The sequence below is a fragment of the Mastigoproctus giganteus genome, chromosome 5, assembly GCF_048544385.1.
Source record: "Mastigoproctus giganteus isolate SK-2022 chromosome 5, ASM4854438v1, whole genome shotgun sequence".
NCBI classification, from domain to species: Eukaryota; Metazoa; Arthropoda; class Arachnida; order Uropygi; family Thelyphonidae; genus Mastigoproctus; species Mastigoproctus giganteus.
The window spans coordinates 88,635,755-88,656,256 of NC_143579.1; the positions used below are offsets into that span (position 1 = coordinate 88,635,755).

Sequence of the window (20,502 nt, forward strand, 5' to 3'; positions counted from 1 at the left end):
CATTCAATGTGGTGTCCTTATTACATGCATCCCCATTGAGCATGTGATCATATGCGTGCACACGACGTCGGAGAGGTATGACACCCTAAGAGACCGGACTCCCTTGAGCATAGAAGATATTTGTAGCATGGTAGAACTATGTCTCTCCAGTACTACTATGTTATTTCAAAACACTATGTATAAGCAAGTTCATGGTGCAGTGAAAAGCTCTCCAATTAGTGCTGTTGTAGCAAACAGCCATGGAGGAGCTCGAGTCTAAGATTTTTGATGGGTCTGCTTCCCCCATGCTTGCATGGAAATGATACGTCAATGATACATTCACCATTGTACAGAGGGGAAGAGAGGATGAGGTTCTCAGTTTTCTTAATAGTTTCTCCCCGTTTTATTCAGTTTACCTCAGAGGTGGAAGTAGATAGTACCCTCCCTTTCCTTGATATTGGTTTATAGAGATGGCCCTAAAGTAAAAACGATTGTATAAAGAAAACATGTCTGGGGCAATATACGCATTATAACACAGCACAGCCAACAATCACAAGGATAGTATTATTAGGGCCTCGTTGGATAGGGCTGGATCCGTGGCGTCCCCGAGAATAGAAAGGCAGACATTAAACGAGTCACAGCAGATCTCATAAAATGTGGGTATCCCCAAAAAGTTTTGGATAAATATGTTTGGGAAGCAGAACACGGACAAAAAGAGCCATTCACGTCCATTGCCACCACATACATTCCCTGCTACCTAGGCTTAACTGAGCGAATTGCTTGAGTATTACATGCTTGCCAGGCAAGCTGGGTGCAACTGCCAGGGCGAAGATTGCACACAGTTGTGTTGAAGATTAAAGATCCCTTACAAAGGTACAAGCAGGGTCATATATGAGATGAAATGCCCAGATTGTGGGGGGTTTGTGAGATAAAATGGCATTTCAAAGATCATATGGGGGAGCATATTAATGCAATAAAGGCCACATATAATGGGAAATCTGCTGTGGCTGAAAATTTTTGGGAAGAGAACTACCAAATTCTGCCTGGGGATGCCATCATGGTCGATTGTTCACACAGATATTTGAACCACAAATGGCTCAAGGGTTTGCGAATTTGCTCTTCTGAGCTTAACATCATTAATAGAGATGGGGGATCCATTTTATCCCCTCTTTGAAGCTGTAATTCTTGGATGGGATGAATGGTTCTGCCTGGATGCTCCAGAGCCATTTAGAGTCAAATCTTATCGTTGATAAAGGAGGTAGTTGCCTCTGACAGCTACGGGTGCCTCCGTAGCCAGGTGAACAGGAGCAGCAGTGCATAACACACGCTTCTTGATTAGACCGGGGTTCGAGCCCATGCCTACCAAATAGGGAAGATGTGTAAAGGTCAGGGAATGACCACAGCATATTCCCGGAGCAATATGATCTTAGTTGCTAATGCTCCTAAAAAAAAACCAAAAATAACATAACTGACAGCTACATTGTCTTTATCAATTTAATTCCGTGTAGTTTAATTGCTGTTCTTTATATTTTATTATTTTACTGCTTTTATTGTATAATCAGTGTATATTATTTTATCATTTTAATTTGATCCGGTCTAAAATTATTTCTATTTTTATAAATTTTCAGTTATATGGTTAGTGTATTATGAATCAAATATTGCAGTTATTATGAATCAGAAATTTCCCAATACCAGAGGTCTATTTGAAGAATGGGAATTGGACAGTTTAATTGAATTTCATTGTTACAGCTTTACTGTAACAGTGTAGTTAAATTAAACAAAAATTTCCAAAATTTCGACATTCCAAAAATTTTTCCCTTATTTTTTATTGTGGTTCTTTTGGTTGATCCTTTTAAATCATTCATTTTTAGAAATTCTAATTGCAATCTTATATTCACTGACTCGTTTACACTTGTGTGATTTGTTTTAAATTACAATAAATCACATGAGCATAAAACTCGCATAATTCATAACCAACTGGAAAACAAAACTAAAGGCAGCATTACTGAGTGGCAGCACTGCATCGTGTGTCTAAAAGCAACTCCCTACAAGGCACATGACAGTTCCAAAAGAACAGTTTAATTAATATTTCAGTAAACTGGTATTAATTAGAATTCACAAGTGGGCCCTCCCCTTTTCATAACACTACTAGTAGGGTTGATGAATAAAATGTATATTTCTGGAATATGCAAGAAATGATGTGTGCATCACACATATAAAGACCGTTATGAAAGTAATGCCTCCTAATTTTTTGATTTCAAATGTACTGCTGTAAATCATTTCGTGTGTTGCTAGAGGTCTCTAGTTTCACCGTACAGAGTGGTGCTGTTATTGATCTCGTGATTGCAGCACACGGATAGTTCAAAATGGTGGGTGTTACAACTATACGTATCAAGCAAAGAGTCGTGATTGAATTTCTTACCAAGGAAGAAGTGACGCCTATCAAAATCCATATGCATCTCAGAAATGTTTCTGGTGACAATACTGTAGTTGTGAGTGCAGCTCTACGTTGTGTGATATGCTTTAAGAGTGGAGAAAGTGACATTGTTGAAACGTCCCTAAGCAGCTGGCCAGTAACATCAGTCACAACAAGAGTTAGATAAACATGCTAATCAAAGAGGATCGCCGCATCACAACAGGTGAATTGTGCAATGCAGTAGGTATAGGGATACCTGCCCTGATAACCATCATAAAGAAACTAGGCTACAACAAGCTTTGCACCCAGTAGATCCAGAAAATGCTGACACACACATAAATGAGCACAAATAAGCCCAGAAAGTTATCTGTATGCTTCTCCAGTGCTATGAGAGTGAAGGAGAGATTTTTCTTTCACACATAGTCACAGGCGACAAAACCTGGGTCAACCATTATGACCCTGAAACAAAGAGACAGTCTGGAGTAGTAGCAACATCAAAATTCGCTGCGCAAGAAGTTCAAAATACAGCTTTCTGTCAGTAAATTCATGGCAACAGTGTTTTGAGACAAAGGTGGGTCTTACCTGTGGACTTCTCCGAGTGTGGCATTACAACCAACTCGGATAGTTCGATATGTGGAAGCGTTGAAAAAGTCGAAAATCTGCATCTGTAGAGTTCGACCTGACAAAAATTTTAATCAGCTTCTTCTTCTCCATGACAATCTCCAAGGCAGAATGCACTTGTCCCACAGGAGTTAGTTATTGTTTGTGACTCTATTGTCAAGGAGAAGGGGAATATGTAAAAAGGATAGATGGAATAGGACCAGGGTATGTCAGCCAGTGGCAAAGTTGATGACGTTGTGAAGCATATATCATCTTTTAAGGGCACAAAAGGTAATATTGTTGTACCCGTTGGCAACAATGACATTAAGAGTAGGAGATCTGCAGATTTACTTAACAAGTACAGGTCAATGTTGCAAAAAAAAAAAAAAGTTGTGAGTTCGGGTTAAATTTGAAAGTGTCTGCAATTCTGCTCAGACGCGATAGGAGGGAGTATGTGATGAGAGCCTTGTCAATCAATTAGGCCCTAGAGGGAATGTGCAAGGCTCAAGGGGTAGAATTTTTTTCAGCGTGGTCTGTGCTTGTTAAAAGGAGAGACTGCTTATACAGGGATGGGATACACTTAAATAGAAAGATTGCAAGAATATTTGCTGATGCTATTGAGGCAGTGTTAGGTGGGTTGGAAGACTCATAGCTTGGGGGGGGGGGATTCACAGACTAAAAGGTTAAAAGTAGCTGCGAGCAGAGGTGAAGGTGATTCTTGCACTACTTCTATTAGAATAGGCAGCAGGCTGGAACAAAGGGTTTCAGGGACTGATGGCAGTCATCGTGAAACAGGTGGGTATATGGGATGTGTTAGGGTAATTAAGAATAAGAATAGGTGCATGTATACTTGCATTTATACCAATGCTAGAAGTATAGTAAATAAATTTGATGAATATGAAGTGTTGGTGAAGACATCAAAGGCGGATATTATTGGGATATCAGAGACATGGTGTCACACAGATATTAGGAATGCAGAATTGGAATTTGGGGAGTACAATTTGTACAGAAAGGATATACAGGATAGGAAGGGAGGAGGTGTTATTCCGTTAATTTAGAAAAACAAAATCAAAAGAAGTGCATCCAGTTGATATAGATCAACAGTGCACTGTTGAGTCAGTTTGGTGTTGCACAAGCACTGCGAAAGCAGAAATAAGAGTAGAAGTGTGTTATAGGCCTAATGACTCGAATGAGTACAATGAACAATTGTATAGAAAAATAGAGTGGGCTAGTAAATCAGAATGTCTTATAATGGGGGATTTTAACTTCCCAGATATTGATTGGAACTTTTGGGTTTGTCACTCACACACTAGTAAGACTTTTGCGGATTTATTGGATGGTTGTTTTCAGCGGCAGCATGTTCGAGAGGAAACCAGAGAGGGTATTACTCTTGATCTGGTTATCAGCAGTGATCATTCCTGTATTAAGAATTTGCAGATAAAGGAACCACTAGGTGGCAGTGATCACAGTGTACTGATGTGGAATTTACTTAAAGATATAATTACCATCAGGGGTAAAGGAAAGGATTTTTGCTTCCGTAAAGATGAGTGCAGTGGACTCAGACAGTTTTTAAATTCTGTACAGTGGGATCAACTGATGTTACCAACAGGAAATTCTAAGTGGGAAGCATTCAAGGAATTAATTGTGGAAGGTACTAAAACTTTCATGCCTATTAAGAAATATTGTTCAAGGTTTAGGCCTAAATGGTTATCAAATGAACTAATGAGACTCGTGGCAGAGAAGAAAAACGCATGGGATGCTTATAAATTATCAGGCGACACAGAAGCCTGTGGCAGATATAAGCTAGTCTGTAATCAAGTCACAAAGGAGATTACGCAGGTGAAGGCAGAATACGAGAAATTTTTGGCAAAGGATGCTAAGAAAAACAGCAAGGATTTCTTTACTTATATAAACTCTAAAAGGAAGGGGATGAATCCGATTAGTCCACTTGATATTGATGGTTCGACTGTTGATGATCCTGCTCAGCTAGCAAACAAACTGAATGAGTGTTCTGCATGTATATTCACACATGAGAAGTTATTAATGTTTGAAAATACCAGAAGGTTATCAATTTGTAGCAGTGTGCTTAATGATTTTGTAATAACTGAGAGCAAAGTGGAGAAGAAATTGTTGAAGTTAAACATAAAAAAGAGTAATTACAGACCAGTTAGTTTAACTTCTGTTCCGGGTAAAATAATGGAGTCATTTGTTAAAGATGCATTGCAGGGTCATCTAAAGAAGACCAGCAATAATAATTCAGACACAGCATGGGTTTGTTAAGGGAAAGTCTTGTCTGACAAATTTGATAGGATATTATGATATGGTTACAAAGGAACTGGATGCAAAAAATAATTTTGATATCATATATTTGGATTTCAGGAAACGTTTGACACTGTTGCGCATGGAAGTCTATTGTAGAAATTGGAGCAGAATGCTATTAAGATTAAGTTGCTACAATGGATAAAAGGATGGGTGAGTGGGAGAATTATTATTAAAGAAAAAGTGAAGAGCCTATATGGAGATTGACGAAAGCTCACCATGAAAAAAATGTGGAACCATTTAACACTAGTAAGAGTTGGTTTGAGAGATTTAAAAAGCACTATAACCTACACAACAAGACTTCTGTTCCGGGTAAAATAATGGAGTCACTGGTTAAAGATGCATTGCAGGATCATCTAGACAAGACTGCAGCAATAATTCTGACACAGCTTGGGTTTGTTAAGGGAAAATCTTGTTTCACAAATTTGATTGATTATTATGATGTGGTTACAAAGGAACTGGATGCAAAAAATAATTTGATGTCCCATACTTGGATTTCAGGAAAGCTTTTGACACTGTACAAATTGGAGCAGAATGGCATTAACGGTAAATTGCTACAATGGATAAAAGGATGGTTGAGTGGGAAAAGACAGAGGGTGGTGATCAATGGGTTCTGCTCTCCATGGACTAATGTTATTAGTGGAGTCCCACGGGGTTCGGTGTTGGGTCCACTGTTGTTTTGTATATTTATCAGTGATATTGATGAAGGTTTATCAGGCTTAGTCTCGAAGTTTACAGATGATACAAAGGTTGGTAGGGTTGTTAATGACAGTAATAGCAGTGTGCTACTGTAACAGGATCTAGAAAATTTGGGCAGATGGGCTGAGAAGTGGCAACTAAAGTTTAACATTGAAAAATGTGCCGACCGTGCTAGCTGGGTGGGTAAAGTGCCTGCCTAGCAACCCAAAAGGTCGCGGGGTCGAATCCCGCCTCGGGCTTGGATCAAGAGTACTGCAAAAACCTTGGGAGACGCATTATGGCCACAGAAGCCGATGCGCCAACAACTACCAAAAAAAAATTGAAAAATGCAAAGTACTGCATATGGGTAGAAGTAACCCCAGAGAAACATACCAAATGTATGGTACTACACTTGAGGTGGTAGAAATTGGAAAAGATCTGGGAGTAATTGTGCAGTCAGATATAAAGTTCTCTGAGCAATGCAGACAGGCTGCCAGGGAAGGTCATGGGGTTTTGTCAATGATATATATAGGAATTTTGCTAGCAGGAAAAAGGAGGCAATTGTTCCTCTGTATAAGGTAATGGTACTTGAGGCCTTGAGTACTGCATACAGCTCTGGAGGCCTCATTTTAGGAAGGATGTAGATTGTCTTATGCATGTACAGAGAAGGGTAACAAGATTGGTGAGGGGAATGAAGGGATCCTCTTAACAAGAGTGCTTAAGTTCTGCAAATTGCAGTGACTGGAGACTAGGCACCTGTGATGTGATCTGATTGAAGTGTATAAGGCCTTGAATGGGTTGAGCTTGCTGAATTCTGATGGGATTCTTCCATTTGTTCAGATTACAAACCTAAGAGGGCATAAATTCAAATTAAGGAAAGGCAGATGTAGAATAGATGTGCTGAAATTTGCCTTTAACCAGCGGGTGATTAATTGCTGAAACAAACTGCCATCTGTCGTTGTGGAAGTTGATAGGTTAAATGAATTTAAGGAGGAACTGGACAAACATTTAGAGGGAATGATTGTGTGATTTTTTTTTTTTTTTTTTTTTTTGGCTTATGCTGCTTAAGCTCATACACTGCTTTCTTGCATCACATGCCACTACTACTACAACTACTGCAATGCACAACCTTACACCAATCTGCACACAATGGAGGTCATTGTGCAAAACTGGGTTACACTGTTCTTCCTCACTCTTCTCATAGCCTGGATCTTGCACCTTCCAACCCTCACTTCTTTGACTACCTGCTGAAGGATGCACCCTGTGTAACCCACTTTTCAGATGATGACCAGCTCAAGCACAGTGCTTTGTGAAGTCCTCAGGAGCAAGAGGAAGGACTTTTACAGGATTGGAATACAGCATTTGACTCAGATGGTGGAAGTGCATAGAAAATGGTGGCTTTGTAGAAAAATAACTGTGTTTATTAATGATTGAGGATTAATTTTTGTAAAAGGCATAGTTGTAGGAATTATTTTTTTCTGCCTGTAAATGAGTGACTGTAGAATTTTATAGCAATGGGCATGGGAAGCTTAGAAGAGTGCACAGCTACAGATAATTATTAACAGAGAGAGAGATCTGAATTACTCTTAGATATGAAAAGTGTTATTTGGATTTAAAGCCCCTTTTATTGTAATCATTATAACAGTGCCTTCAGGACAATAAACAGCAATTGGCAAAGTCTCTTCTTCTCATCGATAGGAAATCCTTTGCGGCATTTTTAGTTTCTCGTTATTTACATATTGGCTAAATGACAATTTTTAATATCGAAATTAGGTAATCCACCATTGAAAGTATGCACTTTGAGTTTTTCTTTTCATGAGGCCTCTTAGATAACCAAACATCCCCTAATGACTAACTCTCAAGTTGTTTTAAATGAATTTTGCTTTCTGGGCGAATAGACTCTTGGGAAGGATATCAAAAAATACCAAGTGTTATAGTAAAGAAGCACTGATGGACTCATACTACAATGGTAGATAGCTGTGCAATTACAGAGCATTTCCATTGAGCAATGATTCAGTTTGAAGATGAATTGAGATGTCAATTAACATTGAAGAGCAGCTAATTGACAAACTAAAAACGAGAAAATTTTCTGTTCAGATTAATGAATCCACAGTTACTGACAATAAGGCCCCTTCTAATGGCATACATTCGTTATTCCCATGATGATTGTAAATTGCAAGAAGAGATGTTTGTAAAATCCATAGAAACTGACTATACTGGAGCATCAATTTTTGCTGCTGTAAAAACATGGTTTGATGAAAAACAAGTACAATTGGAAAATTTGTTATCCTGCTCCACTGATGGTGCTGCCTCCATGGTTGGAAGACAAAGGTTTTATAGCCCACCTAAAGGAAGTGTGTCCCGAAGTTCTCGCAATACACTGCATTGTGCACCAACATCATCTGTTGCAAAAAATATTAGTCCAGTTCCCTCTCAATCTCTCAGTTTAGTTATTAAAACCATCAATAAAATGAAGCATAGCAAATATGATTGTCTTTTTGGAAATTTTTGTGTTGATAATGAAGAACAGTATGTGAGGCTTTTTTTACATACAGAAGTCAGATGACTTCCTAAAGAAACTGTCTGACGAGATTTGTAAACCTTTTTGATATGATAATTAGTTTATTAGAAAGTGAAGGAGACAAATTTAGCAAAGGCGATCAGCAAACACAAAAACAACAAATACTTTATGGCTTGGATTTTTTGAAAACTTAATGAAGAATCACTTCAACATCAAGAGAAATTAAATACGGTGATAGACAGCAAACATGTATTAAAAGCCTTCACTGAAAAACTGGAAATTTTTGAAAGCAATTTAATGAGAAAACAATTTTTGGTATGCAAGAGTTAACTTAAAAACAATGAATCTCTCACCGAGAATGATCTTAAGAATTATTCAGATGATTTGTGTTCTTTAAAAGGTGAAATGAAAAATTGATTTTCAGATTTTTTTTTTTTTTTGAAGTGAAGCCATGGATGTTGGATCCAATTGGATGTGATGCCAGGTCTGCTAGTGAAGAAATTCAAAAAAGGTGGAATGGTTGTGTTGTAGGGATCAGAAACAACTAAACTTCTTTATCCAACAATGTGGTCTGAAATGCAAAATTCTAATGTCTCCTCTTGATATGTTTAAGAGGGGACATTAGAATTAAACTTACTAACATCATACCAAGCATTGAACTTTTAGCTAAGAAGCATCAGGATTAGGGATCCAATTGAATAAAGAGTAAGTATAAAGTACTTTCTTGTTTAAAATTCCATGGGATGTGATTAGGAAAAAAAAATAGTCCAGAAAAGCCCTTTAGGGGCCGATAATTAAAAAAAAAGTTAAAAAAACACTGCTCTGGAGTATAAACCTGATGAAGTTGTCTTGGCAGGCATTATTGATGTACGATAGTTGATGTGCCCAGGGAACTGAGAATAGGTCATGGTCTGCCTACATCATCCGCAGCAGATTTTAGTGCAGGAAATTCTGCAGAAGTGGATTTCCAAGTATTCTAAGTTTCAATCTGCAACTACTACAAGTAATCACAGTTATCTGAATTGTATGTGAGCTGTATACAATTCAGACTTTCCTCTTTTGAATTTCAAGTTTTTTGAACTTTGAAAAATCATCTGGCATGACATCCATTTCACACAGATGGGGAAGTGAAAGTAGACTCCAAACTTTAATGCAAACAGCAACCATAAGCCTATATGAGATATTAAAAAAATAATAAATGTACAGAAGTGGTGAGTCCCTGAACTGCTGTAGATTTTTTTTAAAAATGATGTAACAATTATTGGCAAAAATATAATTCTAATTTTCATATGACAAATTTGTAAAATATATGTATTGATAGCTTTCACCATGGAATTTTAATATTTTAAGGAGAAATAGCTTCTCTCTTCATAGTAATCAAGTGTCATTTTTTCTTAATTTTAGGTTCTGCAAAGAATGAAACAATAACCCAGTTTTTGCAGTTGTGCGTGTTTCCAAGATGTATTTTTACATCAATTGATGCTTTGTATTGTGCAAAGTTTGTTCATCTAATTCACACACTGAAGACACCAAACTTTTCAACATTAATTTGCTATGATAGGGTAAGAATTTTATTTTATTCATATTCTTTGTTACTTCAATTTGGTATAAATTAAGAATGGAAATAAAATGCTTTTTTTTTTTTTTTTTTTTAATATGTATTCCCAATATACAAATGAAAGTTAATCCTAGATGCATAACGGGGAAATTATGGATTTATATGAATTCCCTCTAATGGCATTAATGCATCAATCTTACTTTTTCACAAGTAGGTTCCTTCATTGCCTTCAGAAATGATGTGTTTGATGAAGTAGTTATTTAAAAGTGTTGAAGTACTTCAATGTTAGAAGTAACAAGTTGACTGCAAGATAGTGTTCTTAATATTGTTACAATGTTCTCTAACATAGCAGCAAAAAATTTCAGTACATTGTATTATAATTATTATGGCTTTTTTCCTGTCCTGCGACAGGTAGTAGTATCAGGTGCATTGGGGGGGGGTTTCTGTCCAGTTACTATTATCGATTGAGCAACTCTGACTATCCTACAGCTGTTCAGAATTGTAGCTTTCTGGAGTTAAGTTCAAGTGTTCTTTGCAAGGCCTATTGCTGCTAAGTTCTTATAGAGGCTCTTTGGTACCATGCCAGTGATTGCTGTAGTGATTGGGATGGTCATTACTTGTTCTGTATGCCACATTTCTTTGAGTTTCTAATATCTGTGTACTACTTGGTCTTTTCCTCTTAGGTTTTCTTGAGGTTGCTTGTGTTGGGCACTGCTCTGTTGATCAGGTAGTTGGCTATTTCCTCTTTGTCAGTGAGGTCTGTTGTGCAGCCTTGTCATGTTCATTATTAAGGTATAGTCACACTATAGTTTGAGTAACAGTCTAATATGGCCTGGAGTTCATATTTGTAATATGGTATACTTTCTTTGATCAACTGCTATTTTTGCACTAGTTTCTGGTGACAACCAGATCATATCTACGAGTGTACTTTGTCTGTGTGGTAACCCAACATCCTGTGGTGATATGCTAAATTGTTTCTGGGACCAGGTGACATTGTCAATTGTGAGCATGATTCCTTCAGTCTTGGAGAAGAGCTTCCCACTTGGGAGCCATGTATTGGCTCCCAAGTGGGAAGCAATCTTGTCTAGGTAAGTCTTCTACCATCGATAGATGTTGGAAGCAATTGTAAATGAGTAGTGGGAACATTCATATTTAAAGAATCCTTTAAATAAAAAAAAGGAAAAAAAAAAAACAAACGAAGATAAACAAATAAAATTGAATTATTACGAGATGAGAGTATTGAGAATCTGTACAGAAATATAGAGAGAGAGTATTTAGAATCTGTACAGAAATAGAGAGAGAATATTTAGAATTAAAATCTAAATTTTAATTTAGAATTTTAATTTAGAAAATTAAAATAAATGGAAAATATGAAAATCAGTCAATAGAAGAAATATGGGAAAGGATTAAAATTGTATAAATAAAGTAGCATATGAGACATTTGGAGAATGAAATATAAAAAAAGAATAAAAAATTGAGACTTTGTTATACAGAAGAAGTAAAAGTCTTGTCTAAGGTTAAAGCAGAAGCATTTTAGAAAGATTTATTAAATAAAACAGGTGCATAGATCTACCAAAAATATAAAGCGATTTGAAATAGAATCAATGAGCAAATAAGAAGAACAAAACAAGAGAGGTGGGATGGGTTTACAAAAGAAATAAGCAGGATTTCTATGGAGTACAAAGAAAAATTTGGCAAATAATACAAAATCAAAGAAAAGACTTAAATGAATAAGTTAAAAAAATAAACATAGATTCAGCTACACTAGTAAATGATTTAAAAAAAATTATATGGAAGCAAAGGGCAGCAAATTTTAGAAAATTTTGCAGACGAAATCAAAGGAATAATAGGAAAACAAAAATAGGAAAGTGCAGATATAGATAAAATAAATAAAGAGTTACTAAAATATGGAGGGAAAAAGCTATTAGAGGATTAATAGAATTATTGAAAGAGATTTTTGAAGAAAAGAATGTGCCAAATGATTGTAAGAAAAATATAATTATACCAATAAATAAAATTGGAGATAAGCAGTTGCCAGATAATTTTAGGGATATAAATTTATTAAACAATTCATTGAAACTGTAGTTTCAATGAAGTGTAATTTTCTCAACTTTCTGATAATCAGATAATTTTCTGATATTACCTGTATACACAGGTAATATCAGAAAATTTGAATGAAACTTTAGAATTAAGTGGTGAGCTGCAAAGATTTGGAAAAATAGATCATGTATAGATGCACTATTTATGATAGAGTAGATAAGAAAAATCATTAGAGTAAAATAGACCAACTTATATGTTTCATAGAGAAAATATATGTAATAGAAATCTTTAAATTGTATAAAGTTCCTGAACAATTAATAGAAGTAATCAGGGATAAGGAGACCCTCTGAGTCCAACTCTGTTTAGTGCTTAATAATGGATGATTTATTAATTAATGAAATAAATATAATAAATAATGGAGTTAAAATAAAAAATTGAATATAATCTGCTATTCAAATGAAGCAGGACCAATGGCAGAAAATGAAAACAGTTTTTAAATTGTTTTAATGAAGAAGCAGAGGTATATAATATGGAAATGCCATATGAAAAACAAAGAGCCTAACAATAGCAAAGAACCACTCAGATGTAAATTAGAATTACAAGGGAAAATGATACCTAGAAATACAGATAAATAGTTCACTCACGAAGAAGTAGAAGAATGAGTATTGAAAGCGATTTAGGACAGTGCTTCTCAACCAATGGTATGTGGAAAAATATTTGGTTGTACATGAATAACGGATGGTTGAATTTTTTAAATTTATGAAATTATGAAAAATAAAACATTGAAAATTTCCCCCTCTAATGGTAAATAATTACATGTTTTACCTATCATTTTTTCAATCTAACAGGAGTTCACAAATCGTGTTGATTTTCAAATATTTTGGAACCTTCGAGCAGATAGTTATATATTTCTCGGAAAGCTTAAAATCACAACCAAGTCTTATCTTGTGTTTTTTTGTATTCCTTCCTGGAAAACTCTCTTACACTGCAGTTGTGCTGTCAGTACACATTGTTTCTTTAGCAAGTTACTATGTAGTGTTGAGGATTTAGAAAAGATCTGCATCAGTCAGCATAATCCATGTGCCTGCTCACATAATTTAATGTCACATCAACATTTCCTTTCATTAACTTCTAATTTCTGTTACTACAATGTTATGAATGCATTTTCTGGTAAAAATTTAGCCATAAGATTTGTTGCAACAAACATTCCCAAAATTGGAGATAATAAAATTGTTATCCCTACTTCCATTTATCGTGCGTTTCTCCCGAAGCATGGGTTCTCTTTGTTTCTGCACAGTAATCATACTTCACAGATGCAGTGGATTCTGTGAATGTGATATGGTTTGATGAGATCCCACAAGATATTGCCTGGGAACTTTTAGTTGTGAGAATGAATCACAAAAGGAAGCACATGAGGATAAATGGGCCTGTTGTACTGGAATCCACAATGATATGAAATAATGATGGCATGTATGTATATATATATATATATATATATATATATATCCAGTAAAAATATCTTTAATTATAAATAAATACTTTGGAGCGTTCAAGGCTGAATGTGCCTCTTTATCAACAAATAGAACGGAAAATTTTGAGATAAAAATTATTTTAATGGAACAGAGTTGTGCATGTAGTGAGGCGTGCAAGGGCACGAGGTATTCCATTCAACCATTAAACTGATGTTCATTGTTGCTGCATGGATATGTGTAGTTATGCCTCCAGCGCCTATCTAGACGTAAAACAGTTGCCTCTAAGATGGAGTATAGTCTCATGCCTTTGCAGCGGTTCATGGCTCTTGAATACTCAATATATTAAGTGACTCTAACCAGAGGCAGTAGCAAAAGTGTCGGGACTGGTCAATTACTTCATCGTCCTGCTTGGGATCGAGGTTGTGGTGGGTCAACAAGAAATGTTCCGCGATTGTGGACTGGTCACTTTCAGCAAGGCGAATCGATCTGTCGTGTTCTGCAAAGCGGTCTTGAAGACGTCTCGAGGTCTCTCCTATGTAGCAGCTGTCACAATATTTGCAGGCTATGCAGTATACTACACCGCTGCATAAGAGAGGGGTGACCGGACTCTTTACGTTGGAAACTAGAGAACACACGCCGCTCTTTCCTCTATAAGAAAGGACAACTCCATTGTTGTGCTTCCCACTGACAAGAGACATCGCACTGTCATATTAGACCGGTAAGCCTACTTAGAGAAAGCCCTGGTCTTCGTACAAGACCCCAGTGCCTATGAACCCGTAACGGATCCACCCATCAAAGTCTTAGGATGTCTGAAGGCATAAGTTAATAAACTTGTCTATTGACTGATGATATTTTAAGGAGTCCTTATGTGCTGTGATGTAATGCTAGGTCATAGATATAGCTTAGCTTAAGAGGTCTGAAAATTAAGCTAAACTATATCTACAATCTAAACTTGTCTATGCATGGTTTAAAGCTAAGGAAATTTCTACTCTGACTTGGTTGCTTCTTCATGCCACAGGCTTCCAACTACCCCAGTTTTATGGCCTACCTAAAATCCATAGAGGTTATAGCACCATTCAATGTAGTGTCCCTATTTTACATCAATCCAAATCCAACAGGCCGTAAACTGCACCAAGAGGCTTCTAGAAAAAGACCCAAACAGAACATCACTGTCCACTGATGACATCTGTACTGCCCTCAACCTGTGTTTTTCAGGCAGCATCTTTACCTTTCAGGATTCCTTATACCAGCAGGTACGTGGCACTGCCATGGGGGCCCCTGTTAGTTCCATTGTGGCCAACATCGCCATGGAAGAATTGGAAGAACAGATATTCCTGAACACACCAGTGCTTATTACAACATGGTGCAGATACGTTGATGACATGTTCACCATCATCCCACATTGCTCTGAAGCAACACTGCTAGAATATTTCAATTCCTTGTCAGCGTTCATCCAGTTCACTCTAGAGTTAGAAGTAGACGGATTTCTCCCATTCTTGGATGTCTTGGTAAAACACGTGGGCCCACATCTAGAAACCTCAGTATACTGTAAGCCAATGTGATGCAGATAGTTCACAAACTACAGATCCGGCCATGCCCCTAGCCATCTCAACAGCACTGCCCGCACTATTCTCCGGGGCTTGGAGTCACTCCAGCACAGATGAAGCTAGCTGCAAAAAAATTTCCAGAGTGAGGACAGACTTGATCAATTGTGGCTACCCAACCTACATATTGGACAAGTGCTTATTACAAGCACAAGAGCTCACAGTCCACAGGTAACCACTCACTGCAGTATACACCGTGAAGCCTTGGTTGCAAAAGCAATACTCAGAAAACTGTTTTAGATCAGTCCGTTAAGATTGTTCATTTTATTAAATTCCATGCACTAAATTTTCGAATGTTCCAAATTTTATGCCAAGAGATGGAGTGACCACAAACAACTACTACTGCATAGCGAAGTTAGATGTTTGTCCAGTGGTAAAGCTTTAAATCGACTTTTTGAACTTCAATCGGAAGTGTGAGTTTTCCTTTGCAATTCAAAATGTGAATAAGGAGACTATTTCTTTGATGATTTTTGGTCAGCTAGATTAGTATATTTAGCCGATATTTTTGGAAGACTTAATGATCTGAATTTAACTTTACAAGAACCACTTGTGACTCTTTTCACTGTTAGTGACAAATTAAATGCAACAATAAAAAAAAAAAAAAAAACTTGAATTAATCATCAAAGACTTGGATAAAGAGGTCTTAAGTTTCCTACCAACTTTAGAAAATTTTCTCCAAGAAAATTTTCTAAAAGAAAATAATTTGATATTGAGACATGAATAAGTATAAAATATAAAAAGTAATTGTTTTCGGTTAATACATAATTTCAAATCATATTTCCCAGAAGATTATGAAAAAGAAAACTGGATCAGGAATCCATTTTCTTCAGATTATTTACCAGAATATTTTTCTTTCTTCTGAAGGAAAAAGAGCAACTTTTAGAAATTTCTTGTGACAGAAATTTAATGGATGATTTCAAAAACAACACTGTAATCAATTTTTGGATTAAGCATAAGAAAGTTTTTTAGAGAAATTTCAGAAAGACTCATAAAATTTTTAATGCCATTTTGTTCAACATATTTATGCAAAACAGGATTTTCTTTTATGCTGTATTTAAAAAACAAATCTAGAACAAGATTCACTTTGGAGCCAAATTTTTGTTTCAAATTAAGTAAAATAGAACCAGATATAAAGAAACTAATTACTGTTAAACAAACTCAAGTGTCACCTCAAGTAAATTTTTTTTGTTAAATATTTGTTCAAGTTCTCCGATTTATTGTATTTAATTGTTATTGATTACAATTGAATTACCATGTTAATCAAGTATTTTATAGTTTTGTATTCTTTTTGTATTTAGTTTGTTCAATTTTTGTATTAAAAATGAAATACAAATATGTATATGTATGATTTCTAACGTAGACCTATACAAATAATCTTGACTTTTCCTCTTAATACAAACTCATATTTTAATGAGTGGTACTGGAATACAATGGATTCCGGTTATTTGGGCAACCGGTAAATCAAGTCAGCCGTTTATTTGGAACAAATCTTAAAGAACAGAACACAATCGAGAAAACAGCCAGGGTTTACCTCGCTTAATTGGGACAACATGCCGTTTAATCGGGGCAGGAGGCCACAGCACTGGAGATTGCCCTAAAATTGTCTCTGACCATAGCTCGTGGTTCGGTCGGATTTCTGGAGGTCACAACCATAAAACAATTAGCAGTTACCTGTTTATTGGACTTTTCTGTTAGTGCAATCTATCTTAAATGGATAGTAAACTCGATCTTATTGAATTTGCGATAATACCGACACCTGGAATTCTTTTGGTTTTTACGTTATGGTGAAATGTGTTTCCCTTCCATGAAATCTCCAATCATATAAAAAACATGGATACATTTTCAGAATCTTCTCTTCATTCCTATTTTTAAAGCATTGTAAGTTGGTACTCCGTTCTCACTTGCACCTATTGTGTTACTTGCAAGTAACACCTATTGTGTTACTTGCAATTTGTGTGTGTGCCATGTTCTTTGTTATTCATTGCTTATCGTTTTACTGTTTTATATGTTAACCCCCACCCACAAATATCAGCGAATAGAAATATCAACTAGGTAGTATGTACATATTATAGTATGTATTAATTATTCCGCTTTTCACATATCATTTAATTTTTTAATTGGTAAGGTAATAAAGGATAAATTTGTGCTTAATATATCTTTACTTTTATAGCCTATGGATAATATTCCTCCTATTTTCGCTAATTAGAATCACTGTTTAATAGAATAAAAATTCAATTCGCAAATTGATCACAACGACTTGCTACACATCGTATAGCGAACCAATTGTAAAGCGGGGATCCACTGTACTTTTAACTATTTAACGTGAAACTTTGCATAATTGGGGCAGCCACTTAATCGGACCAAATTGCACGGTCCCGATGTGCCCCAAATAGCCGGAATCTACTGTATTTCAATTTTGGTGGGACAAGTATTTAAAAAGGTTGTGAACATTTACAACAATCCAAACATATCAGGATGCTCAAATATATAAAACTATAGTAAGACCTAATATAACATACAGGCTGGCCTCGACTAACACGATTAATTTGTCCCACAAGTGCATCGGGGTAAAAGATGCTTCCAAAACTGAAACGTGTTAATTGAATATAATAATCAATAGGAAAAATTATAATTGGTCCATGACCTTCAGGAATGTCCATAAAGAATTTTAAAAATACCTTTTTTAATAACTTTTTAACTGCATACCATGTAAAAGATAATAAAAATAATTATAGAATTAAATGTTTATCGCATAAAATACATAACGATGAAACTATTTGCTATGGAAATATTTGAACACAGTCGTTTGAACAGTTTGGCTTTCTCCTTCTCCCCCCCCCCCCCCCATCATACAATTTCCAATAGCCGACAACAAGCTTCTCTAGGCACTGTCAAAAAAAATGCATTCTTTCAATGTTAGGATCAACATCCATTACCCTTTGTTTAAGGTTCTCTGTGATACTAAAGATTTCGCTACTTCTTTTACAGTTATCTCCTTTGCAATAAAATTTTCGTCTGGGTCACACTCTTTTTCTTCAGCTTTTTTGTATGCACGCTGTTCCTCTATTTGAAGGAGATCATTGTCACTTAGCTGTTCTGAATGTGAATTCAGTGATTCTCGAACATTAGCTGTATCCAAGCCTTTGAAACCAATGCCATTACGAATATTAGTTTTGTCTTCAATAACTTTTTGAACTGCATTTTTGAAGCCAGTAAAATCGCTTCCGCAATGGGGTAAAAGATGCTTCCAAATTGCTCTCATATTGCTGGCTGTCACTTCTTCCCATGGTGCATCATCTTTTAAGGGCACTTCTAAGCAGATATCTTTTAAGGGCACAAAAGATGATGTTGTTTTACCCGTTGGAACTAGTGATATTAAGAGTAGGAGACCAGCGGAATTATTTAAAAAGTACAGGTCAATGTTGAAAAAAAGCCGTGAGTTAGGGTTGAAATTGAAAGTATTTGCAGTTCTGTCCGGACATGCTAGGAGGGCGTATATAATGAGAGCCTTGTTGATCAATTCGGCCCTAGAGAGATTGTGCAAGGCTTAAGGGGTAGAATTTTTTTCAGCCTGGTCTGTGCTTGTTAACAGGAGAGACTGCTTCTACAGGGATGGGGGTACGCTTAAATAGAAAGGGTACAAGATTATTTGCTGATGCTATCAAAGCAGTGTTAGGTGAATCAGAAAACTGCTACTTTGGGGAGATAAACAAACTAAAAGGTTAACAGTGGCTGCAGGCAGAGGCAAAAGTGATTCTTGCACTGCTTCTATTAGAATGAGCAGCAGCTGGAAAGCAAGGTAATGGAGATTTCCAGGACTGCTGGGAGTCATATTGGAACAAGTAAATACACGGGCTGTGTTAGGGTAACTAAGAGTAGGAACAGGTGTGTGTATAGTTGCATGTAAACCAATGCTAGGAGTATAGTTAATAAATTTTATGAGCTTGAAATGCTAGTCAAGACATCAAAGGCAGATATTGTTGGGATATCAGAAACATGGTGTCACACAAACATAAGCAGTGCAGAATTGGAATTTGGGGAATACAATGTTTACAGAAAGGATAGACAGGACAGGAAGGGAGAAGGGGTTATGCTGTTAGTTAAAAAACTCATAAAATCTAAGGAAGTGCATCCAATTGTTGGTAGGCAATGCGGTGTTGAGTCTGTTTGGTGTGAAATAAATACTAGGAAAGGAAAAATGAGAGTAAGTGTGTGTTATAGGCCTAATGAATCTGATAAGTGAGCAATTGTGCAGAGAAATAGAGTGGCCCAATAAATCAGAACGTCAAATAATGGGGTGATATTAACTTTCCAGATATTGACTGGACATGTCTGTTGGTCACTCGCACACAAGCAAGACTTTTGTGGATTTATTGAATTACTGTTTTCTACAGCAACATGTTCGAGAGGTAACCAGAGGGAGTAATACTCTTGATCTGATTATCAGCAGTGATTATTCATGCATTAAGAATTTGCAGATAATGGAACCACTGGGTGACAGTGATCGCAATGTACTGATGTAGGAATTACGTAGGAAAGACGTAGCTACCATCAAGGCTAAAGGGAAGGGCTTCTGCTTTCGTAAAGGAGACTACAGAGGTCTCAGACAGTTTTTAAATTCTGTACAGTGGGATCAGCCGACCGGGTTAGTCAGGTGGGTGCCTGACTAACAACCCAAAAGTGCCTGCCTGACAACCCAAAGTTCGCGGGTTCGAATCCCGCCTCAGGCTTGGATCAAAGTACTGTAAAAACCTTGGGAGGTGCATTATGGCCACAGAAGCCGATGCGCCAACAACTACCAAAAAAAAAAAAAAAAAAAACAGTGGGATCAATTGATGATGTTGTCAACGTTGAATTCTAAATGTGAAACCTTCAGGCACTTAATTTTGGAGGCTACTAGGCTTTTCATCGCAACTAAGAAATACCATTCAAGGTTTCGGCCTAAATGGATGTCGGATGAATTAATGAAGCTTCTGGCAGAGAAGAAAAATGTGTGGAATTCACATAAAGTATCAGGTGACACAGAAGCCTATGGCAGATATAAACTAGTCTGTAATCAAGTCAAAAAGGAGGTTAGGAAGGCAGGCAAAGGATGCAAAGAAAAACAGCAGAGTACTTTACTTATGTAAACTCTAGAAGGAAAGGGATGAATCAGATTGGACCACTTGACATAGATGTGTTAACTGTTGATCATGCTCAGGTAGCTGATAAACTGAATGAGTATTTTGCATTTACATTTTGCACATGAGAAGGTATTCAGGGAGGGAAATGCCAGAGGTGTATTAAACTCTGGCCGTAAGCTAGATAATCTTGTA

General features: G+C 36.5%; 1 protein-coding gene across 4 annotated transcripts in view; it reads left to right on the forward strand.

Moving 5' to 3' along the window:
• Nucleotides 1-20,502, forward strand: part of tho2 (THO complex subunit 2-like protein) — a 1,047,711-nt gene that overhangs the window by 491,771 nt on the left and 535,438 nt on the right. For all 4 annotated transcript variants that reach the window (XM_090374101.1, XM_090374103.1, XM_090374104.1 and 1 more), the window contains one exon: nt 9,918-10,075. In XM_090374101.1, the coding sequence (XP_090230227.1) occupies nt 9,918-10,075 (158 nt within the window). The remainder of the gene's footprint in view (nt 1-9,917; nt 10,076-20,502) is intronic.